The 25,471-nt window shown below is 40.5% G+C and overlaps 1 protein-coding gene across 2 annotated transcripts; it reads right to left on the bottom strand.

The window, feature by feature from the left end:
- Positions 1 to 303: 303 nt before the first annotated feature.
- tes (testis derived transcript (3 LIM domains)) lies at positions 304 to 24,858 on the bottom strand. Of its 2 annotated transcripts, XM_079679815.1 has the most exons (8): positions 24,650 to 24,858; positions 14,728 to 14,813; positions 11,828 to 12,129; positions 11,538 to 11,785; positions 9,884 to 11,020; positions 6,260 to 6,475; positions 4,125 to 4,283; positions 304 to 2,329 (listed from the first exon to the last, which is right to left on the bottom strand). In XM_079679815.1, exons 1-8 carry the CDS (start codon positions 24,674 to 24,676, stop codon positions 2,138 to 2,140), a joined length of 2,367 nt encoding a protein of 788 aa, XP_079535941.1. In that variant the 5' UTR covers positions 24,677 to 24,858; the 3' UTR covers positions 304 to 2,137. The 2 variants fall into 2 exon arrangements, with proteins under 2 accessions (XP_079535941.1, XP_079535940.1); XM_079679814.1 differs by having other exon boundaries at positions 11,538 to 12,129.
- Between the last annotated feature and the right edge of the window lie 613 nt (positions 24,859 to 25,471).

Genomic DNA, 25,471 nt, shown 5'->3' on the forward strand with positions numbered 1-25,471 from the left:
CAGCTACTGTCTAAACTAAATACTGCCGTGATGAAACGCCATATCATGGATTATCAAGGATTATCTCTGAAACAGTATGGAGCTCAAAGGCTTTCTCTCTTGCCGGTTATACCACAAGGTGAGTTCCTTTTTACTTCCTGCTTCTTCACACACATGCTCTCCAGTACAGGTTAGCTCTGAGTGCTAGCGATGCTAATGTAAACACCGAAGGGGGAGGGGGGGCCAAGGCTGTGAAATGACTCCGATTAGCTGCTAAAACATAACTGTATTATTATATAGCAGTGATGGGTGATCCTCAGAGCATTGAAATGTATCAAATGCTGTTTATTGCATGATTGGAAAAGTACATTGCACAAAAGAACAAAAAATAAAGAAACTCACGTCGTTTTTATTTATGGAAATGTCGAGTGATTTCCTGATTTCATCAAGTGTTTGGGTCCCATGTCATTATTCCTATACAACACATGTTCAGTGTTTGTATTCACCAGTGGATGATCTACATTCTACATGGATGAAAATGTAAAAACAAACAAACATATTTCCTGCTCTCATCGGTTTGTTCGGCCTTTTTCCCTTTTTATCTTTACTCAACGATATATTTCTAACGAGCTCCTCGTCATTACGTATTTATTTAAACGTGTCATTCTTATCTGGACCAACAACCAAATGCAGTTCAACTTTTTTTCAAGGACATATCTTGCAGTATAATTGGATTGAACTCGGTACATGCCCGTTCATGGGACAAAAGCTAATGCAATCTAACATCCTTACAATAAAAAATATCTCTGTGCACGTTCTTTATCCACATCAACATACACAAGCAGGACGGAGTTATAAATACCTTTCACACACCTGCAGGAAAGCAATATGTTGTGTACCTCCTAAACTGATTACTGGTGGTGCATCATGGGAGGTTTTCATTTAGTGTCAACCCAAAATACTATTTAATACTGCAATATATACGCACCCTATTGGATTATGTGTAAAAGAACATATACTGTTATCAGTGTTGGGATGTTTCATTTCCAAAATCTCTCAAGTTACATTTCCTCAGAGAGTTTTTAATATCAAATATCATAACCCTTTTTATTTCAGTTTGATCTGAAATACAGTGTACAAGAAGCAAAGCAAACCTGGCAAATATTGCTCATCATATTACTGCGTAGAGGAGAGATAGTATCAGTAGTTATTTTGTAGGAAGAACGCTCAAAGGGTGGCAGATCGACAGCAGGTTCAATCGGAGCAGCACATTCAAAGACACAGGTTCAGAAAACTGACCAACACAAAATAAATCTCATCAGAATGAAAACAGTGCAAGAAAAGCAACAACAATGGAATAGTTGAGAGGAAACGACTGACAGACTTTGAAGTTTGTAATAAAATATAACGTCCTTGACCAGAAACAATGTCATTGGATAACTCACAGGAGCGCTTTTGAATGATAAGCTTTGTTTTCTACTCTACCGCTTCAAATACCTTGGTTTCATTTGCTTTTCTCTGCGTATTTAAAGTGAGTTAGTTGAGACGAAGGCAGATAACAAACTGGAAGGAAGACGTTTGGGTGAGTCATCAATACTGTGATCTCCATGAACCGAAGGGTAAGAGCACCCTAACGTAAAATGAACTCCTTATTATTACTACACGCCTCAATATTAGACGTATCAGGCGCTGAATGGTAACACAACCATAGTCCATTTTGAAACGTAGTTATCGTAAAGTTTGTAAAATATGACGTCCTTGACCAGAAACAATGTCATTGGATAACTCAAGTGAGTGCTTTTGAATTATAAGCTTTGTTTTGCTCTCACTCTTCAAATACATTTGATTTGCTTTTTCTCTACGTATTTATACTGAAGTTGTTGAAAATAACAAACTAGAAGGAAGACGTTCGGGTGAGTCAACAATACTGTGATCTCCATGAACCGAAGGGTAAGAGCTCCCTAACGTAAAATGCATTCATCATTATTATTATTATTATTATTATACGCCTCTATATCAGAGGCATCAGGCACTGAATGGAAACACAACACCACACCATCTCTTCCCACGTGCAGCCATGTTTGTTTCTGCTCTGAATCCATCTGAACGCAGCCTGAGTGGTTTTAGGGGAAGATGGAGGGGGGTAGTTCTGGCCGATCTAAACCACGATTTTCTTCTTGCAGTCCACGGAGCAGAAGAGGAAGTTCTTCACGGCCATGAAGCGCTGGCCCACCAGACACTTGGAGCAGCCGGAGCACTTGAAGCACTGCGGGTCGGCGTGCCAGTGGAAGTCTCCGTAGGAAACCCTCTGGGCGTCGGGATCAACTGGGAGCTGGCAGGAGGAGCATTTCTGGGACAGAGGAGGGTGGGATGAGGTTAGGGGGACAGGTGGTCGTTTAGTTTTAGATTGGTTATGTTTAATATTGTTATTCTCAATAGTTTTTAGAGAACAAAAATACACTTAGGACAACAACTAAGTTAGTTAGTTATCAAACGATACAATTAAAGGCAACAGTTGAGCTGTAACCACATGTGAGTGTTGTTATATCTGCGAGCCACATAACGTCAATATTTTTACGTTTTTGCCAAATGTTACTATATTTTGAATTGATAGTAAATCCACCAGCGACCCTGCAGTATACAGTCATTCAAACTAGCTGCACCTTTACCAGCTTTGAGAACACTTTCATGATCAATCATTATAAAACATATCATATCTATTATTCTGAGATGGACCAATCTGCACATCGCTACTTTCACTATATTTTGATGAGAATACTTTTCTACTTTTACTTGAGGAACATTTTGAATGGAGTACTTTTACTGAAACAGAGTATTCCTACACTCTGGGACTATTACTTTTAGTCAAGTACAAGATCTGAGTACTTCTACTTTTACTCAAGTACAAGATCTGAGTACTTCTACTTTTACTCAAGAACAATATCTGAGTACTTCTACTTTACTCAAGTACAAGATCTGAGTACTTCTACTTTTACTCAAGAACAAGATCTGAGTACTTCTACTTTTACTCAAGTATAAGATCTGAGTACTTCTACTTTACTCAAGTACAAGATCTGAGTACTTCTACTTTACTCAAGAACAAGATCTGTGTGCTTCTACTTTACTCAAGTACAAGATCTGAGTACTTCTACTTTTACTCAAGAACAAGATCTGAGTACTTCTACTTTTAATCAAGTACAATATCTGAGTACTTCTACTTTTACTCAAGAACAAGATCTGAGTGCTTCTACTTTTACTCAAGTACAATATCTGAGTACTTCTATTTTTACTCAAGAACAAGATCTGAGTACTTCTACTTTTACTCAAGAACAAGATCTGAGTACTTCTACTTTACTCAAGTACAAGATCTGAGTACTTCTACTTTTAATCAAGAACAAGATCTGAGTACTTCTACTTTTACTCAAGTATAAGATCTGAGTACTTCTACTTTACTCAAGAACAAGATCTGAGTACTTCTACTTTACTCAAGAACAAGATCTGAGTACTTCTACTTTACTCAAGTACAAGATCTGAGTACTTCTACTTTTACTCAAGAACAAGATCTGAGTACTTCTACTTTTACTCAAGAACAAGATCTGAGTACTTCTACTTTTACTCAAGAACAAGATCTGAGTACTTCTACTTTTACTCAAGAACTAGATCTGATTACTTCTACTTTTACTCAAGTACAAGATCTGAGTACTTCTACTTTTACTCAAGTACAAGATCTGAGTACTTCTACTTTTACTCAAGTACAAGATCTGAGTACTTCTACTTTTACTCAAGTACAAGATCTGAGTACTTCTACTTTTACTCAAGAACAAGATCTGAGTACTTCTACTTTTAATCAAGTACAAGATCTGAGTACTTCTACTTTACTCAAGTACAAGATCTGAGTACTTCTACTTTTACTCAAGAACAAGATCTGAGTACTTCTACTTTTACTCAAGAACAAGATCTGAGTACTTCTACTTTTACTCAAGAACAAGATCTGAGTACTTCTACTTTTAATATAATACACATAACGTCGATATTTTTACGTTTTTGCCAAATGTTACTATATTTTGAATTGCGGTAAAGGCTTCCATAAACACAACAACATATTCTACTTTTATAAAGGAACACCCGGAGCAAGTCGGTCTCACCACAGCGTAGCTCTTCATGTAGCACGGCTGGCACACGGGTTTATCGTTCTCCATCACGTACGTCTCTCCGGCGAGGATGCAGTCGCACTCGAAGCAGCAGAAGTGCTTCAGATGCCAGTTCTGACCCTCAGCCTGCGTGTACTCATTACTGAAGATCAGCTGTGGACACACACAGGAAATAGGGATTCAAAAAGTGCTATGAACCTTAAAAACTAAAAATGAATACATCCAAATCTCACGGTCATTTTGCTGCAAGGAAATTCTACTAAAGAAATACCTTCTAAAGACAAGGTTATTTATACAGTCACACATTACACTGTGAGGTAGGAATAGTTAAGCGAGACTTCAAGCAGAATGTATTTTGGCCTTAAAATATACCGTGCTTTATGAACCGGCAGAATTATTTTTAAAATAAATTCTTTGACAGACAGGACATTGGTGTAAAGGTCCTACAACTGGAATGGTTTGATCCATTTTGTAAGTGTTAGTAAGGGCTGGAGCCGCTCTGTACCACCTGCAGGGTCTAACAGAAGTTTTAGTGGGTCCTGCTAAGTATAAATATATTTTAAATGTCCCCTATAATACTGTTTTTCATCAATATATTATAGGTCTCAGATATATATGGAACCTGTCTCTGATTGGCTGAAACACCAAACAGATCATTACAGCATTACCCATAATCCCCTCTGTTTCAGCCCTGTTTCCAAAGTGCTGATTCTCTGTCTGTTACTTTAGATGAAAATAAGGAGCCCCTCCCCACGCCCCTCTGAGAGACATTTGGTTACAAAGAACTCAATGGTGCTCTAGGACGAGATTCAGGTGATAAGGGGGGGGGGAGGGGTTACCTTGGTTGCTGATTGGCTAATGGTTACACAAGCCAAAACATCGTTATGACATCATAAAGTGGCCAAAATCTGATCAGCTCATTTTCAGACAGGTTTTTATAGAAATGGATCAGGACAAAAAGAGAGAGAATCTTTGTTCCTGAAACTTTCAGAGTCTCTTTCCACAGAGGGGACACATGTTGATGTAGAAGAGACATGAAGAAGAGGGGACACATGTTGATGTAGAAGAGACATGGAGAAGAGGGGACACATGTTGATGTAGAAGAGACATGGAGAAGAGGGGACACATGTTGATGTAGAAGAGACATGAAGAAGAGGGGACACATGTTGATGTAGAAGAGACATGGAGAAGAGGGGACACATGTTGATGAAGAAGAGACATGAAGAAGAGGGGACACATGTTGATGTAGAAGAGACATGAAGAAGAGGGGACACATGTTGATGTAGAAGAGACATGAAGAAGAGGAGACACATGCTGATGTAGAAGAGACATGAAGAAGAGGGGACACATGTTGATGTAGAAGAGACATGAAGAAGAGGGGACACATGTTGATGTAGAAGAGACATGAAGAAGAGGAGACACATGTTGATGTAGAAGAGACATGAAGGAGAGGGGACACATGTTGATGTAGAAGAGACATGAAGAAGAGGGGACACATGTTGATGAAGAAGAGACATGGAGAAGAGGGGACACATGCTGATGTAGAAGAGACATGAAGAAGAGGGGACACATGTTGATGTAGAAGAGACATGAAGAAGAGGGGACACATGTTGATGTAGAAGAGACATGGAGAAGAGGGGACACATGTTGATGTAGAAGAGACATGAAGGAGAGGGGACACATGTTGATGTAGAAGAGACATGAAGAAGAGGGGACACATGTTGATGAAGAAGAGACATGGAGAAGAGGGGACACATGTTGATGTAGAAGAGACATGAAGAAGAGGGGATACATGTTGATGTAGAAGAGACATGAAGAAGAGGGGACACACGTTGATGTAAAAGAGACATGAAGAAGAGGGGACACATGTTGATGTAGAAGAGACGTGAAGAAGAGGGGACACATGTTGATGTAGAAGAAACATGAAGAAGAGGGGACACATGTTGATGTAGAAGAGACGTGAAGAAGAGGGGACACATGTTGATGTAGAAGAGACGTGAAGAAGAGGGGACACATGTTGATGTAGAAGAGACATGAAGAAGAGGGGACACATGTTGATGTAGAAGAGACACAGAGAAGTGGATTTTACACAATAGGTGATCTTTAATAAGTCCCAATGGTCTCCCCACCTCATCACAGCCTCCACAGCGCGGCTTCTCGCTGTCTCCGTAGTGGCGTCCGCAGTACAGCTTGCCTTTCTTCCAGAAGTAGATCATGTCCACCAGCAGCTCGCTGCAGTTACAGCAGACGAAGCAGGCGGGGTGCCACATCTTATCGTATCCGGCGCGCTCTGCGTACACCGCCGGCTCGCCAACTCGCATCGGCTGCTGGCAGTGATTGCACGTCTGCAGAGGAGAGAAGAAGAAGAAGGGAATTTGAGAGCTCTAGTTAATCAACAACATGGTGCTTCACCAGGTGACAATACATAAAGTTGAATCATTGAGTTGTGTTGGTTTATGAAAGCCCAATATTTAAGGATTAAGTATTGCTCAATTTTTTATCATATTTTTGATATTATTAATACATGAAGTTGTTTTAGTTACCTTTACTTGTACCTTCAAATTGTTTTGTTTTTTACTTTTTTCATAACCAAAAGGCCTAAGTCGAGTAATAATGAAATAAAAACAATATTTATTAGCTCTGTTATTAGTTCCAAATTGATGTTGTTAAAGTGAATGTTAAAGATTTTTGAGAAATTAGTTGAATTAAAGGACTTGATGTTGATTGATTAATAATCAATTACTGCAAATGATTCACTCTCATAATTGAAAAGACGGAAGGAGGGAGTGTTTAGGATTTCTTATACATTTTATTTCACCATTTTTCTTTTTGTATTTACTTGCACTATTTTTTCCGTTTTTTTGTGTTATTGTGTTGCATTGTGGGAGGAGCCTGTGACCTAAGATTTTAATTGTCACAACTACACTCTAGCTATGTACGTATGACAAATAAAAGCCTTGAACCTTGAAATGACTCCAATTTAATGACTTGATTCATAATTATTTAAACTGCAAATTAGGAGTTTGTAGTCATATTTAAATACATTTAACACACAATGCCTTTTTAATATGGAGCAACACTATCCGGAGAATTGCATGTACATAAAATAACACTGTTAGACAGTAGCCTCCTATCCCTCAAATACTTATTCTTTCATCCCCTTTAATCATTACAAAGGATTTGTATGTACTTCCTGTACACAAAGGCCAGTATCCTTCTCTTTGAGTCCATTTCAAAGTCATGAAGGCCTCGTTTGATCTGACACATCACATTTTATAAGGGAGCATTTGAAGTATCTGCACTCTATGAATGAAAAGAGCCCATTTTACTGCTTTAAAGGGCGGATTTCCCCGTTATAATACAGAAGCCCACAGTGACCCTGGCGAGATTCATCAAGATAGCATGGCAGCTGGTGGAGCTAAGGGGAAGTCAGAGATAAGTAAATACATGGTTGTGTTCCAGGAGAGAAGAGAGTGTTCCTGAGATTGTGCAGCCACGTATAATGTGAGGAATGAATAAGGAGGAGGATAAAGAAAGTAGAGAAATATCTTAAATCATAAGACTGCACACCGCAGGATCTAACAGCGGCACATGGTGATGTTAAAACACCTCTGTTAGTGACGCAGAGCAAGAGCTGGTCTCACAGCTCCACCTGGTGTTGAGTTCAGGAACATCTTTCATAGTGGCAGTGATGCACTGTGTAAACATCAGGTTTAATGTTGTTCATTTCCGTAATTAAAACCTGGTTGTAAAGACATCTCAAAAGTAAGTATTGGACCTAGAGTGAAGTGCAGCATTGTCAATTTGGTAAAAACAAAATAGTTTATTTGAGATATTTCAATTTATTGATTGTATTTTTGTTGTTGTTGATGCATATAATGCCATATATGATGTTTTTTAAAACATTTTTGCTGATTGTAAAAAAAATGTGTTTTCCTGACAAAGCAGACGTCTAATTAAAATACAAATATTCAGTTAAAATAACAGTCATTACATTTCATCTGGTGCTTATTATTTCCAAATGCTACGTCACAATAAAGCGTGTTTGCAACCAAGTGCAAAAAGTTCCCTATTACCTACATTTGTTATTATTATTAATTGTATTTCGTGGATCCACTTCAGCACAGCGCCCCTAGAGTACGGAAGGATTGACTGCTTCCTACAGAACTGTAGCCTCAAAATAAGATAGTGTGTCCTCGCAATTTATTTTCATGGGTTAACTCATTGGGCGCTTTCACACCAAGTACTATGCCGTACTTAGTTCATCAGAACTCTTTAGTTCTGATGAACTATAGATCGCGTTCACACCGGAATCAGTCCATGAGGGAGGATTAGGCAAATGAAGCCGCTGACGTCACTTCTTCTGCTTTGGGTTTACTGGCAGGCCGCAAACAACTTCATGGCTGTCACCATAGATATATATAAACACTAGATGGCTGAAGGGGGAGTCACCAGCGTAGCTCACCGGTGGCCATCTTGCCACAGTCAACAACTACTGCTACAGCTGTTGTGAGGTGAGTGATCTGCACATAAATACTCTTAACTCGCTGAAATCTTGACTGATTTACAAACGGTTTGGTTTATTATAAACGTTATTAACATGGCTATGATACAGGAGACAACAAGACATGTTGAAAAAAAAAAGTTTATGATTATAATTATAAGCATGTAGTATCATTACTACATCTTTGATGTTTATAACAAACCAAACCGTTTGAAAATTGGTTGAAAATTGAGCAATCTGCGGTTATTTCAATAGTGCACCATAGACATAACGCTATGAATGAGCGAGCTGCCTGTGGCAAGATGGCCGCCATGTGGCAACGTCGGTCTCCATTGGCCAGCAGCGCGGGTGAGTCATCTAGTGTTTACATATATATATGGCGTATACTGCCACCCGAAGTCCCGGCCGGAAGTCCCCGGAGTTGGGGACACCTCCTCATCTCCACTCTTTTGTGTTGCCATAAGTTAGTCTCTCTGCGTTTGTGCCTTTCTGCGCTGGGCTAATGCTAAAAATGCTAATGCTAGTAATGCTAATGCGAGGAAAATAAAATGGCGGCTTCACCAAACTTTTTGGGAGTTTTACAGGCCGTGGTTTGCAATCCGCCCAGCCAATCAGAAATAGGAACCTTTTTCTCCCACGAAAGTCTCTGCTCTCTAGCAGGGACGGAAAAGGGGGTGAAAAGGTTCTCATTAACTAAGTTCTAGTTCCGGATTTTTGTGGTGTGAACGCACATTTTCTGAACTATACTGGGAAAAGTACTCCAGTGTGAAAGCGCCTATTGTATAATAAACAGGAATGATGTGGTAGTAAAGAAGAAGAATTGTTCCCTCTCTCTTTGCTTGTTATCAATATTAAACCATTTGAAAGAGTCCATTCAGTTCAATAATGGCACTTTTAAATAGCGAGTGTTTCACTAAAGCTAAAGTGGCACACAGACAATATGTAGTGAAGCCTGGCGAGTTCAACTGTATCATATTAAGACGATACGACCATATTATCAGGAATCAGGAATCAGTACAAAATATAAAGTTGGGCAATTATTATTTCTGAACAAACTGTAAAGGGAAGGTTGCAGTAAAACAATGGGGGAAAAGTTTTTTAGGCACTTTTTAAAGTTTTAAAAGTTGTAGAATCTGGAGATATTATTTTTAAATACGTTATAATAATTTCAACCGATTATCTGGCCTTAATGTATACAGCTTTCTTTAAAGTAGCAACGTGTTTGATGATAAATAAATGATCGACTTACGAAGGCCTGCTGTGGGAGTCCAGCCTGCTGAGATCCAGGAGCGCCCATCGCTCCTGAGCCGGGCCCTGGGAGGGCACCAGCAACACCAGAACCAGGAACACCGGCAACACCAGCATATCCAGGAACACCGGGAGCACCAGCAGAACCAGGAGCACCAGCAGAACCAGGAGCACCAGGAACGCCAGCATATCCAGCATAACCAGGAACACCGGGAGCACCAGTAGAACCAGGAGCACCAGCATATCCAGCATAACCAGGAGCACCGGGAGCACCAGTAGAACCAGGAGCACCAGCATATCCAGCATAACCAGGAGCACCGGGAACACCAGTAGAACCAGGAGCACCAGCATATCCAGCATAACCAGGAACACCGGGAACACCAGAAACCTCAGCATAACCAAGAACAGCGGCAGAACCAGGAACACCAGCAATACCAGCAGAACCGGGAACACCAGCATATCCAGCATAACCAGCAACACCGGGAGCACCAGCAGAACCAGGAAGACCAGCGGAACCAGGAACACCAGGAGCACCAGCAGAACCAGGAACACCAGCATAACCAGCAGAACCAGGACCACCAGGAGCACCAGCAGAACCAGGAACACCAGTAGCACCAGCATAACCAGGAGCACCAGCATAACCAGGAACACCAGCATGACCAGCAGAACCAGGAACACCGGGAGCACCAGCAGAACCAGGAGCACCAGCTCCTCTACCTCCTGCTCCAGCTCCAAAACCAGCACCAACTCCAGGACCTGCATTCCCTGGCCCATAACCAGCTCCATAACCAGCTGCAGCACCATAACCAGCTCCAGGACCTCCAGCTCCGGCCCCCACTCCTCCAGGTCCATACCCGGCCCCTCCAGCACCGTGAGCCCCTCCAGCTCCTCCCCCGGCCCGTACCAGAGCCATCTCCTCGGGCAGGATGACGTCTGCCACGCCCAACGCCTCGTCCTTGTACTTTCTGACGAACTGCTGCATCTGCTTGACCTCGGCGGGGCTCAACTCGTGGCACTGGGCCGGGTCCTGGTCGTGTTCTGGCAGCTGGCGGGCCATCTGCTGCCGGCGGTACACGGCTCCCTCGGTACCGGCCACCGGACGCTTCTCTGCGGGAAGCAGCTCGATGTACCGCGCCGCCTGGAAGAGAGAGAGGGGGAAGACATGGGAAGAATCAGAGACTGTGAAAAGGCCAGAGAGGTGAAGGGCTCAGACAGGAAGTTAAGGACCAATCAGAAAAGAGACTGAGAGGAAATACTTGAACAACAACGTGTTTAAAACAGAGGTTTGTGGTGAGAAAATGTGCAAAACAAGAGTACTGCAGATTCAGTAGCAGACTAAACAAACAGATACAGGACTTCCAGACGGACAGTATTTCAATATTGCAAGCCAAATCGTAATTGCACATTTCTTTCAAAATCTTGCAGCCCTATTTACTTTCTTCGATATTTCTCTTAACATATTAAAATGGCACTGTCGTATACACTAATAATTTAATATGTAATCAATTTAGGCCCCCCTCCCATCAAAAAAAAAGAAATTACAATAAAAATATTCATAACTCATATTCGAATACCTGAATCGTTTCAAACATTCGATTAATCATTCCCATCCCTACTTTGATCCCGTCACTTCAGCCCACAGTTTGAACTCGTACCAGGTACTTATTGGCGACAGGCGGAGCCCACTCGTAGGTGACGGACATCATGGGCACGTCTCTGGGCACCGTGTTGGCTGAGGCGAGGCTGACGGTGACGGGCACTCTGTTGGCCTTCAGGGGCGTGAGGCTGGCTGCTGGAGGACGAACACCCCCTGCTGGACCTGCAGCGCCCCCTGCTGGAGGACGAACACCCCCTGATGAACCTGCAGCGCCCCTTGCTGGACCTGCAGCGCCCCCTGCTGGACCTGCGACGCCCCCTGCTGGACCTGCAGCACCCCCTGCTGGACCTGCAGCGCCCCCTGCTGGACCTGCAGCGCCCCCTGCTGGCTGCACAGAACCAGCGGTGGCAGGCGGACGCACCACAGAAGAAGAGGAGGCGCCGGGCGGCACGATGTACGCGGTGCCGCTGCTGGGCATGGAGATGGTCAACATGTTGCCGCGGTAGCTGGGGACGCCGTCCGTCTTCAGCTTGGCGATCAGGCCGGTGTACTTGGTGTCCTCGAACAGCTTCCCCACCTTCTTGTTCTCCTCAGAGATCATCTGCACGTTGTGCTCCGTCAGCCCACATTTACAGTTCCTGCAGATTTTCCTACGGAGAAGAAGTGTAAAATGTTAACGATTTTTTAAATGTTGTTAATATGTTCAGTCATGAGAGAAAGAATGCCTGGTTCTTGCCTGTATGTATTGGTAACTGTCTCATGATTTAATATGTACATTAACACAGGTTACAAAGTGTTTTACAGAGAGAACACAATTACTGTGTGTACAAGCGCATACAACAACAATCATAAACACACAAACAGACGCATAAAGAAAAGTAATAGTTACTACCCAGATCATGAAGTTTTATTCTTCTGGTTAATTGTAGAAACCTATTATTTTGCTTTGTATGTGTGGAATAAGCCTCTAACCCCTTAGGCTCACTTAACTGTGTTGTTATTCTTTTAAACAAACAAACATTGTTAGAGCCAGTATTTTGATTTGATAAGAAAGGCCACCTAATTGTGACGTCTGTAGTCAACGCACTATAAAAGGACTACAATTCCCACGGCGCCGGTGCTAAAGCCACAGTGATGGGCAACCTGTTGAGAGACGCCGTCGAGGAACAGTTTTTAACCGTACTTATCTTATCTTACCGTAACGTACCGTACTCTTACCGTACAAGTACCCTTTAAGTTATAAGCATTATCAAGACAGAAAGAATACCTAAGTTGTTTTGTTATTTTACTTTGAGTTTTGCCTATTTCTTTTGAATATTGTAAAGGCCTATATTCTTTGTTGCATGTGCACATTTTTGTTATGTTATTTTGAGCAAACACATCGCAACATCTTCTAAACCATCGGAGGCCAAGCAACACTAATAATAAGGAAAGAAATGAGTTATGAGTTAGAACTGTCTGTTTAAGGCGTCTAGTGGCTTGATGGAAATACAAGGAAGGAAGACACGACAAACATGCTTTTCTTATATATTTGTTCTAACTTTAGAAACAACAATCTGTCTCAACGTTGCTACATTATTAACACCAATGCAACACGCTTAGTGTTAAATTCATATTGAAATATCTGCCCTTCTCACAAGCCTCAACACACCTACCTCATATTTGCAGAGTAACGATGACATGATTTACGGCTGCTCAGCATGCTTCAGCTTGAGCAGGAACACAGACTTCTCTCTGCAGTGAGAGGCTTTTAAACCCAGTTTGTTTGTCAAAGTGAGAAGAAACCAACACAATGACAGCGTTTGTGTTCTTGGAAAAAATCTGGAAAATATATTTAAACACTGAGGATAACATATGAACTGATAAAGACTAATTATTTTATTTAAATCCTTTACCGTTTTATTCTAGTGATGTTAAAGCAGCACTGTGAGGTTTGTAAACACTTTAATACTATTATTATTATTACTATTAATCTTAGCATATTACACCACCTGATGATCAGTGGAATATTGAGACACCACTGTGTTCATGTACTTCCTTGTGCACGATATATTCAAAGTGGGCAACGAGTCATGACAACAGCTGTACTATAGGAATACAAATCCAAAGAGGAAGTTCAACGGTAATCTATTCGTGTGAAATTATGGATAAGCAGCAGTTTTACAGTTTTGGAGATGAGGAAAGCCTTTGTGTCGCTGGTGGACTGTAACGGCTCCACATTCCTGCCTGAGTGTCCCACAGTGTGCTGGGGGGGGGTCACAGGGCACATGTTTCTGTCTTCAGGGAAACTAACCAAGTGTGGACGATTGTTCAGAGAGAACAGTAAGCCATGAGCCACTGGTCCTAATAATTGAACGTATCGTGACAGAGGACTCTGGGTAGTCTGGAGGTTTCATCCAAATCTTGCAACCCTATTTTCTTTCTTCTAGGGATGTCCCGATCACCTTTTTTTGCTCCCGATCCGATTCCGATCATTTGATTTTGACAATTTGCCGATACCGATTTTTCCCGATCCGATCTTTATGCAATGCATTAAGAGAAAAAAAAGAAAAAAAGCATTCAAGTTGTCCCTTAAGGTTATTTTTTTATTTAAATTGGATATTCTATCCAACATGGATATAGCTTCTTTCTTTCACAGCAGCATTGGATCAGTTCAGTTGTGCAGCATTGGATCAAAACAAAATAAAGCTTATCAGTACTCGTTAGCTTACTGCTACAATTAGACACTGCGCCCTGCCCACTCTGTTTCCAGGTTTGAGAGAAATAAGCAACCAGGTCTCTGAGAACAAGCCCCAAAGAAGCAACACATACATGATGTTGTGTCATTTGAAACCAAAACTAAGGCCTCAGGATGACTTTAAGACTTGAACATGGTCATTTTTGTTTTGTAACATTGAATACAACATTTTAAAAAAAAAAAAAAAATCCCGATCCCCGATTTTTTTTCTCCCGATTCCGATCTTTTGAAAATCACGTGATCGGCTCCGATCCCCGATCACGTCATCGGATCGGGACATCTCTACTTTCTTCTATATTTTTCTTAAGATATTTAAAATGGCACTGTCGTATACATTAATATGTAATCAACTTAGGCAGCCTTCCCATCAAAACAAAAGAAATTACAATAAAAATATTCACCACTCATATTGGAATACCTGAATCATTTTGAGAAGTGTTCAATTGGGATTGCGAGTGATGAGCCACCGTCACATGTATATTTCATGCTGCTTGAGAACAGCTGCACTAACCTCCAGAAATGCAGCTCGAAGCCTTCACACTTGTCCTTGCATTTCAAACAGGAAGCTCCAGCACCAAACTCGTGGCCGAGGGTCATCTGTGAACAGAGAACACGAGGGAGATTAGGAGCCATCACAGATTAGACTGCTTCACTACACAAAAGGAAATACTGAGCTTCCATTGGAGCAGGGCAAGCAGCTGGGATTATGGAAATACAAACTTCAAGAAGCTGCAAAGTAGAACAACTTCAGATGTAGAAGCATAATGTTAGAGAAGCACGATCATATGTGTGTTTGTTTCACCACAGGGGAAACCATTGCTCTGTTTATGGGTTGGATTTTGGATTCTTGGAGAAAAGGAAGTGAACAAAACAACGTTCTGGACAAACACCACCAGACCACCGGTTTCATCCCTCCATAAGACTATTAAAACACCTGAGCTCTATAAAGTGCTTCCATAAACATTTGTCTGTTTGCATCTAATGTATTTATCTATGTAGCATATTCTATTTATGTGGATACAACCACTGCTAGCACTATTTCTATTTTATTTGTATCTCTTGCACTATTTTATTTCTGTTCTGTTATTTCTTTCACAATTTGTATTGGTTTTATTTGTTTTATGTCCATATATATTGCATTGTTGGAGGAGCCTGTGAGTTTTTCATTGTCATATCTACACTGACAATTGTAGATATTAAACAATTAAACAAAGACAAAACTGAGGTAATGGTTTTTGGAACCTGCAATGCTCAAAACAACAGATGAAGCCATAAATCTAGGTGTAGTCATGGACTCTGACCTGAGTTTCAACAGTCACATTAAAACAGTTACTAAATCAGCCTACTATCTCCTAAAGAACATATCTAGGATTAAAAGACTAATGTCAAAGCAGGATTTGGAAAAGCTTGTCCATTCTTTTATCTTCAGTAGACTGGACTACTGCAATGGTGTCTTCACAGGTCTCACTAAAACATCTATTAGAAAGCTGCAGCTGATTCAGAACGCTCACTGACACTAAGAAAGTGGATCACATCACTCCTGTTCTGAAGTCTTTCCACTGGCTTCCTGTGTGTCAAAGAATAGATTTCAAAATACTGCTGTTTATAAAGCACTGAATGGTTTAGGCCCTAAATACATTTCTGACCTCCTGCTAAATGATGAACCATCCAGATCTCTCAGGTCTTCAGGGACCGGTCAGCTTTCTGTCCCCAGAGTCAGAACTAAACATGGAGAAGTTCAGTTATTATGCTCCAAATATCTGGAACAAACTCCCAGAAACCTGCAGGTCCGCTGCAACTCTTACTACTTTTAAATCCAGGCTGAAGACTTTTCTTTTTGCCGCTGCTTTTAATTGAACTATTCACATCTTAAACTGCTCTGTAACTTTTATGAGTGTTTCTAGATATCATTTTATAATATGTTTCTTAATGTCTTTATTTTTTGTAAAGCACTTTGAATTGCCTTGTGTTGAAAGGTGCTATATAAATAAACGTGCCTTGCCTTGCCTTACACTGGAGCTTCTGTGCTAATGCCAATAAAGCTTTCAATCTTGAATGAATGTTGGATCTTCTTGCCTTGACATTGGATCATTATTCCCTGCGTCAGATTAGCTCTCTGGTGCCTCAGCGGCCGTTTTAGTTTAAGTTATTGTTCTGTTATTTCTATGTGTTGACCGCTACACAAAGAAATCTACATAGTAAATTAATGTGGAGGGAACATTGAAATGGTAGAAAAAGTCAAATGCCATCTGAAAGGGACTAGCAGAAAAATAAAATTCACAAGATCCAGAGACGTTTTAGTAAAAATAGCCAAAAGTGAAAGATAAACTTGGTGGAAAAACGAAATTAAAAGTTACTTATTATTAAGGCTGGGAGGATTTGCCATCAAAGTAAAAATGCCATTAGAGACATTTTTTAATTTCTCTTCAATTCCTAGAAATGGAGTCAGGTTTATGATCCAGTTTATATTTTCTGTCCTGCATTATTTTCCCAGTCTTCAGAGGCAAGAAACGTCCGTCCGTCCACCTTAAGCCCTGACGGCTGTTTACGACCATATATGGACATCTATTCAAAGCCTCATGGGACCCCAGCAGGCAGCGTGGATGTTTTGATCCAAAAGACTCACTACTGAGGAATGCAGACCGTGACTCCTGTTTCTAACGGCAACGTCCATATTTCAGTCTCCATGACACCTCCTTTCCTCCTGTGGGGGCCATGCAGGAGCAGGATAACGGAGGCGAGCAGCTACATTTGTTATGGTAACTAAAGTCGTAAACACATAGAGAATTTAACGATCATTTATCGTCCTGATGCCACACAGGGTTGCACAACAAAATGCAGCTCAACAAGGAAGACAAGACTGCATTCCTGCAGTGCAATATTTAAAATGGCATCAGGGGAAATACATCGGAGTGAATTTGCAGTTTTTAATACTTTCACTTAATCAGGAGCTTTAAATAGAGTTTAAAAGTACAAAAAAAAAAGCTTAATTTATTCTAGTCTTTAAGTAAATTGGAAAAATGGCCTGAAAAAAACTAAACAAACAAACAAACATAAGACTTAGAAGTAAATCAAGTGTTTATCGGACCTCAAGAAACCATCATTATCTACTTTAATATTCAGCCATCTAATCATTTCTTAGGATTGACACACAGTGAGTGATATCCTTTAATATCAAAGTATATCACTTATATATGGAATGAAAGATAATAAATTCACTGACCTTCCCTTACAGTATGCTGTTCAAAGTGGAATCAGCTTAAAATGTCCTTAATAATATTCCTTTTTATGCAATTTGTTAAAACAGAAATGAAGCAGCTGCCTTTATTTATAAACCTTTCATTGACAGTTTTCTATCACACACTCTGTTTATGATCCTGATCTGATACTAACGTTTTCTAGCGAATCAAAACAAGACATCCTATTTTTGATTTATGTATACAATGGGCTAAATAGAGTCATTAAAGCTCCCATGTCAGGCTTTTCCGGTTATTACCCGTCCCCTTGTGTGTTATGAAGGTTTTTCTGTATGTAAACGGTCTGGAGAGTCAAAACCCTCAAAGTACACCCTGTAGCGAGTAAAACTCTAACACAGAGAAGACCTCCCCAAAACGCCTCGTTGGTGAAACGTCATCATGACGTCATCATCCATTTGATTCTTCCGGGTACGTGCTTACGAAAGCAGGTACCCGGAACTAAATGGGCCAATCCGTGGAGCCGTTACGTTACGTCCGCGAAGCCGTTACGTTAAGCCCCCGCTGATTGGTCCAAATTGACCAATCCACACACACACACTCAGTGCAGGCAGCTCTGCTGATTTCTGCTCCATTCTATTTTAGTAGACCTCAACAATGGAATTATGATCAGTGGAAATGGCCATGACATGGGACCTTTACAAGGTAGGGTAGGTAAGAATGGAGAAACCAGCTCGAGTGCGCTAGAATTTGAAAATCTGCCACTTCCTCACAGAGCCCCTCCTCCAACACACACGAACGCGCACATGACCAATGAGGGCACGAGATAAGTTTGTGCACAGATGCAAGGCTGACAGGCAGGTAGGCCATCCAGTTACTTTAGCCGGGCCGGCTCAGATGATTGGTCGTGCTTTTTACAGCGCCACGGCTTCCATAGATGACATTTTTCTATGTATTTATTGTCAAAACATTTAATTTATTCATTGCTATCGGGACGTTAAGAGCATTCCATGGAAAATAACAACAAGTGTTTCTGAAGTGAATTATCTACCCCACCTTTAAGTCTGGACATTTGTGATAAAAGATTTTTGTGAACAAGATTAGAAATGAAAACTTTAGGTGCTAAGAAGATTTTGATTCTTGTTGCAACAAATGTTAAAGTCTTGAACTCCATTTTGCTTGCAAAGCCTGTCATTACCCATCTTCAGAGAAAGTGCTGTGTTCATTTGACTAGAGATAAAAACCTCACACTCAAAAGGAAGTGTTTGGATTTCAAGCCAGCCGAGCTAAGTGTTCACTCGTACTGGAAGTCTAAACATTTGTCTCGGGTCTGAAGACGCCTGCCCATGTTTGGCTGAGGTCACTCAGGGTGTGTGTTTCCTTGGAACTCAGTTTCACAAACTGCGTTAGAAGCTGATATGAATCAGTGACTTGTATCGTGACTAATAGGATGAATGGTTACAGTGACTCTGCAAAGACGTTGTTCAGACACACAGCTCCGGTCTCATGAGTCACTTTGCTGCAGAAGGCCTGAGCTGCTGGAAACACGTTGGAGATGTTTTCATTTGATGTCAGCAGGTCACCTGAACTCCGACCACAACACCTAATCTCTACAATAATAAAAAGGAAGCCAAATCACCCATTTTGGAAATTGTACTTTTCTAACTAGTGTCATTTGAGTTGCCTTGAATCTACGCAATGCCTATCGTTTTATTTCAAGCAGAGAATAGTGGTATCAATCCAGCCCAACAATTTAATAACAATTGTTTCTATATTTTAAATAGTGCGTCCTTAGTTTGGTTTCATTTTAATACTCATAAACGTAGAATTCAATTATCTAAACAATGAGAGCTACATTATCTCTACAATACATACATTAAATATATTTGACTTACTAATACATCGTCTTTTATAACAACACGATAGGGCTGTCCCGAATACCATTTTTCGGGCTCCGGATATTCGGTAGTAATCAGCAGCGAATATTGTTGATATATAGACATACGTTGATATTGGAGATTTCAATACATTACATTTTTTTTTAAAACGAAAAACTAACAAAACGAATATCCGAATAACGAAATTGAAACCCGAATAGTTCTCCAACGAACAAATATTCGGATATTCGGGTACAGCCCTACAACAAAAACTCCTCTAACCATAAATGCCTTTTTTTAGACCCTTAATGTTGTTTTGGAGACAATTTGGTGATGATTTAAAAAAATGTCATGTTACACTTTTTGTGACTGTTTGCAAAAAAAGGTCCTACAGTGCAAGTAGTCCAACAGTCACCCAAAGCAAACACAATTACCACCCTTCGCTCATTTTACCTCAAAATTAAGCATATGGCAACCTTAAGTGTTAAGAGTTGGAAATTATTTCAAATTAGGTTAAAAGATGTGAGGAAATGTACCAAAAAGCACTTCAATCTAACAGAGTGTTTGGAGTTCCAGCCTGTACATATTACCTCAGCTTGGTTTTTTGGAAGCAGCATGAGCCTAATTGAGCATAATATTACCTAAACACACATGGTGCTTGTGTGGTTACAGTTTGACAGTAATTGCACCCCCCAACACTTCTCCCCTCAGGGTCATCCGGCTGATCAGACTCACTCTCCGGCAGCAGATTCATGTATATAGTAAACACAAGATGTATGGGCTCTTATTGGGGTGGACTTGATTAAGTTAAAGGCAGGCTTCACTGACCGGCATCCAAGTATTCAGATCCTTTACTTAAGTACAAGTGCCAATCATTTATTATAACAATTCTCCCTTATAGTAAAACTCCTCATTCAAATGATCAGTCAAGTAGAAGTAAAGAAGTGTTATCAGCAAAATGTACTTAAAGGAACTAAAGTAAACTCACTCAGCAGAGAAAATCATTTCATTTCATTTCAAACCTTTATTTAAATCAGATTGGTCCCTTGAGATCATACATCTCTTTTTCAAGGGAGACCTGCAGCATATAGGTTCCACATGAAACATAAAACAATAAAGGACATCAGACATTATATTTACAGGATACTTTTACATAGTTAGACATTTACAAGTGCCCATAGTATCAACGAGCACTTCATTTAGCCTAGCTTTAAAAACATGCAAAGGAATGAGATTGCTCAGTTTCAATTCTTGCTGAAGATTGTTCCAAGCAAGTGGAGCAGCGCACATAAAAGCTGTCTTACCTCAGACAGTCCTTGCTCTTGGCACATCTAACAACACTACATCATGCGATCGCAGACAACAGCTGCTTGCAACTCTCTGTGTTATCAGAGAGCAGATATAATACGGGAGTTTACCAACAAAGCTTTATAAATAAACGTGCACCAATGACTGAGCCTCTTTACAGTAAGTGATGGCAAACCTGCCTTGGCATACAGGGTACAGTGATGAGTGAGTGCTTTACAGTTAGTGACAAATCTCAGAGCGCTGTGATAGGCGGCATTTAACTTTTCCAGGCAATAGGCAGGTGCATTCATATACAACAAATCACCATAGTCCAGCACAGGTCAAAAGGTCACAGAGCTTTTTCCTGGCCTCAAGCCAGAAACAGGACTTGTTCCTGAAAAAGAAACCTAGCCTCACCCTCAGTGTTTTAAGCAGGTTATTGACATGAAGTTTAAAAGTAAGACAATCATCAAGCCAGATACCAAGGTATTTATAACAGGTAACCACTTTGAGTACTTGTCCTTGCATAGTAACAATATCTAAAACAGACTCTGGTGTCTTTTTAGCTTTTGAAAATAGCAATACCTTGGTTTCATCAACATTTAAAAGAAGCTTAAGCTCAGCGAGCTGAGTCTGAATAATGTTTACGTTTATCATATATTTTGACTTATGGTATGATATGACTAGACGTTTCATATTGTTGCATGAAGTAGTGTTTTATTGCTGTAGACAAACAAAGATCTGATACATTTTACAACTGTCTTTTTTAACTTTTATTCCTAATATGTTGGATCCTCGTACCTCAAAGAGTCCTCTCCTGCTGATGTTCAGGTGTATATCAGTATGTAGTGTCTCTACTTTAAAGAGTCCTCTCCTGCTGATGTTCAGGTGTATATCAGTATGTAATGTCTCTACTTTAAAGAGTCCTCTCCTGCTGATGTTCAGGTGTATATCAGTATGTAGTGTCTCTACTTTAAAGAGTCCTCTCCTGCTGATGTTCAGGTACATATCAGTATGTAGTGTCTCTACTTTAAAGAGTCCTCTCCTGCTGATGTTCAGGTGTATATCAGTATGTAGTGTCTCTACTTTAAAGAGTCCTCTCCTGCTGATGTTCAGGTGTATATCAGTATGTAGTGTCTCTACTTTAAAGAGTCCTCTCCAGCTGATGTTCAGGTGTATATCAGTATGTAGTGTCTCTACTTTAAAGAGTCCTCTCCTGCTGATGTTCAGGTGTATATCAGTATGTAGTGTCTCTACTTTAAAGAGTCCTCTCCTGCTGATGTTCAGGTGTATATCAGTATGTAGTGTCTCTACTTTAAAGAGTCCTCTCCTGCTGATGTTCAGGTGTATATCAGTATGTAGTGTCTCTACTTTAAAGAGTCCTCTCCTGCTGATGTTCAGGTGTATATCAGTATGTAGTGTGTCTACTTTAAAGAGTCCTCTCCTGCTGATGTTCAGGTGTATATCAGTATGTAGTGTCTCTACTTTAAAGAGTCCTCTCCTGCTGATGTTCAGGTGTATATCAGTGTGTAGTATCTCTACTTTAAAGAGTCCTCTCCTGCTGATGTTCAGGTGTATATCAGTATGTAGTGTCTCTACTTTAAAGAGTCCTCTCCTGCTGATGTTCAGGTGTATATCAGTATGTAGTGTCTCTACTTTAAAGAGTCCTCTCCTGCTGATGTTCAGGTGTATATCAGTATGTAGTGTCTCTACTTTAAAGAGTCCTCTCCTGCTGATGTTCAGGTGTATATCAGTGTGTAGTGTCTCTACTTTAAAGAGTCCTCTCCTGCTGATGTTCAGGTGTATATCAGTATGTAGTGTCTCTACTTTAAAGAGTCCTCTCCTGCTGATGTTCAGGTGTATATCAGTATGTAGTGTCTCTATTTTAAAGAGTCCTCTCCTGCTGATGTTCAGGTGTATATCAGTATGTAGTGTCTCTACTTTAAAGAGTCCTCTCCTGCTGATGTTCAGGTGTATATCAGTATGTAGTGTCTCTACTTTAAAGAGTCCTCTCCTGCTGATGTTCAGGTGTATATCAGTATGTAGTGTCTCTATTTTAAAGAGTCCTCTCCTGCTGATGTTCAGGTGTATATCAGTATGTAGTGTCTCTACTTTAAAGAGTCCTCTCCTGCTGATGTTCAGGTGTATATCAGTATGTAGTGTCTCTACTGGGACATGTCTCCATGCTTTAATCTTCAAAAAGCTCTTTCTCATACTACCTGTGCTGCAGCACCTCTTTTCACCCTCTGTCTGAAACCAGAGCCCAGTCTGCTCTGATTGGTTAGCTGGCCGGCTCTGTTGTGATTGGTCAATACCTTAGAGATGTCCCGCATGTCATTATGTTACAGAAAAAAACAAGGGAATCTAATGGATGCTTTTGGGCAAAGGGGGAGTGTGGAACTTATAGTAAACCTTTACTAATGCATTGTGTTAAGGGTTTATCCTAGTAAGAAATATCACAAGGAATATAAATACATTTTGTCTCTCTTCACTTTTGTGTTTAGTGATCCTGCCCCTGACAATAAATGACTACCTAGAAAATATCAAATAAGTCACAATGGCTGGTTAAAGCCTTAAATTACACACATTGTGAGTGGCAAACTATATATTAGTGTCATGCCACACATGCAGAATAGGCATCATTGTGTGATTCACCCACTTTTAATTGACAGCTTGGCTCTAGACGTAAGCAAGACTCACTACTTGAAGTAAACTATGCCGCAAACAAACTGCAGCTTCACACACACACACACACACACACACACACACACACACACACACACACACACACACACACACACACACACACACACACACACACACACACACACACACACACACACACACACACACACACACACACACACACACACACACACACACACACACACACACACACACACACACACACACACACACACACACACACACACACACACACACACACACACACACACACACACACACACACACACACACACACACACACACACACACACACAATTAGCAACACAATCTGAAAGGGAACTGGCTCTCAAAACAACAACTTCACAGGGAAAACGTAAAGCAACTCTCCAAGTAGATACACTCTAAATATCCATGGCGGGTCATAAGTAGACAAAGCAGACTTAATCAGAAGTATGCAAACAATCCAAAGCATGCAACATGCTCAAGATCAAATATCTGATCTTAAATGCATGAACATCCAAACTCTGTTGCAAATATAGTAAGTTAAAACCAACACGTTCATAGAACAACAGTCACATTTCAATCCACATTTCAGACTAGATAACTTGTACTCCTACCATGCATGACCAAATTCCATTAAATATTCACCTAATTTTACATCCTGTTACTCAAAAGCTCAAGTTTATGAAGAGAAATACATTTATTCAAATCTTATAAGCATTACTGAGAGTAGGTCTACGATTCGGCATCTGTATGATACAAACAGCACCTCTCAATCTTTGGTAAATTGACTTTTGCTACTGGTTGCATTTCACTGTCAATATGAATCTGTGTCCGGTCTTGAGCAATGCGCACTGATACCAAAACACTTCACATCACTTTTGTATAAACTGCAAGATTTTCGTGTACAACATCCATGCCGAAGTGTGCCATAGCTTATACTGTTTTGCTGAATAAGATTTTAAATGTCTAAAAGCTTATGAGATTTGTTAAAACGCAATGTGACACATAGTAGACCAAATGTCCAATGCGGTTTGGTGTGAAGTTTGTTCAAGTGGGAAAAGTACTTCCCCTAAAAAGGGAAGTAGGTTTGCTAAGAAAGAAGGGAACAACTTAAGTTTTGCTAACCAGTCAAGCAGTTATTGTTTATCTTATATATATAAAGATGTAGTGGATACGTGTTGTTTGGAGTATTTAAATGTGAGTTTAATCAATGAAAATGCAAAGACTTCTCTGTGGAAAAAGTTCTAAATGAAAGAGGAAAACTAACGTAGAAAGTCTCTCTGTGATAGTGTCACTTTTCTCGCCACCTGCCCGGGTTCGGCACACCTTTTCAGGGCGTTCCCCCGTCAGAGAGAGATACGGAGAACGCCGGGGGGAATCTTACCTTCTTCACTTCCTTCTCTATCTCCATGTTTGTATCTTTTCTTCCAGGAGTCCACTCGGTCCAGAAGATGAGCCCAGACGAGCCAAAATTAAAACAAATGTATGTCAAAATCTTAAACTGAGAGAAAAGGGAGCAGAAATCATGAAGCGCCCCGTTCACTCTCCGGTTTTCCTCGGAGGTCCTGCTGCTCCGCACTGTTGTTAAGTAAACTACATTAACAACATGGCTTCCGGTCAAAGCTTTCAACATAAAACTCGTGTTCGAATTGTTTACATACGGGTACCTACAGTCAATGTAATGACAAATGTGACAGTGTAACAGCCGTAGCAGACACAATGTTTATATCGTATGAACATATGTTAATTTGTAATAATACATATAATACATTACATTTTTGGTAACTTTTCTACTTATTTTTGTTTGGAAGAGAAAGACTTTCAATTCAAAAAGCAGTGAAAAAGGATATATTGCGCCCATGTTTATGACACAAAAAATGCAATGAATAGAACTACTAAATTCCACTTTAAAAAAAGTATACATATTTATTATATGAAATTAATGATTATATATAAAGTCAAATCTTGTTTTTTTTGTAATAAAAGAACAAAATTAATGATTTGGGTAGACAACGAACACTGTGTAACTGTATTTATTCGGAGAAGGTTCCGCAGCCTCCGCTCAAGCTCCACCAGGCTGAGGAACAGCTTCCTCCACCAGGCGGTCAGGATGCTGAACTCTATCCCCTCCCTCCCTCTCTCCCCCTCTCTGACATCTCTCCCCTGACCTCTCCACCCTGCCTCCTACCTTTCCCCCCTGCCCCAA

The sequence above is a fragment of the Notothenia rossii genome (assembly GCF_949606895.1).
Source record: "Notothenia rossii genome assembly, chromosome: 5".
Taxonomy (NCBI): domain Eukaryota; kingdom Metazoa; phylum Chordata; class Actinopteri; order Perciformes; family Nototheniidae; genus Notothenia; species Notothenia rossii.

What these genes read in the sequence shown, in the direction of transcription:
- tes (XM_079679814.1), bottom strand. Translation starts at nt 24,676, where the DNA reads ATGGAGATAGAGAAGGAAGTGAAGAAG. An exon ending in TAGAGAAGGAAGTGAAGAAG is followed by an intron (nt 14,814 to 24,649) that starts GTAAGATTCCCC and finishes CTCTGTTCACAG; the next exon opens with ATGACCCTCGGCCACGAGTT. An exon ending in ACATGAAGAGCTACGCTGTG is followed by an intron (nt 2,330 to 4,124) that starts GTGAGACCGACT and finishes CCTCTGTCCCAG; the next exon opens with AAATGCTCCTCCTGCCAGCT.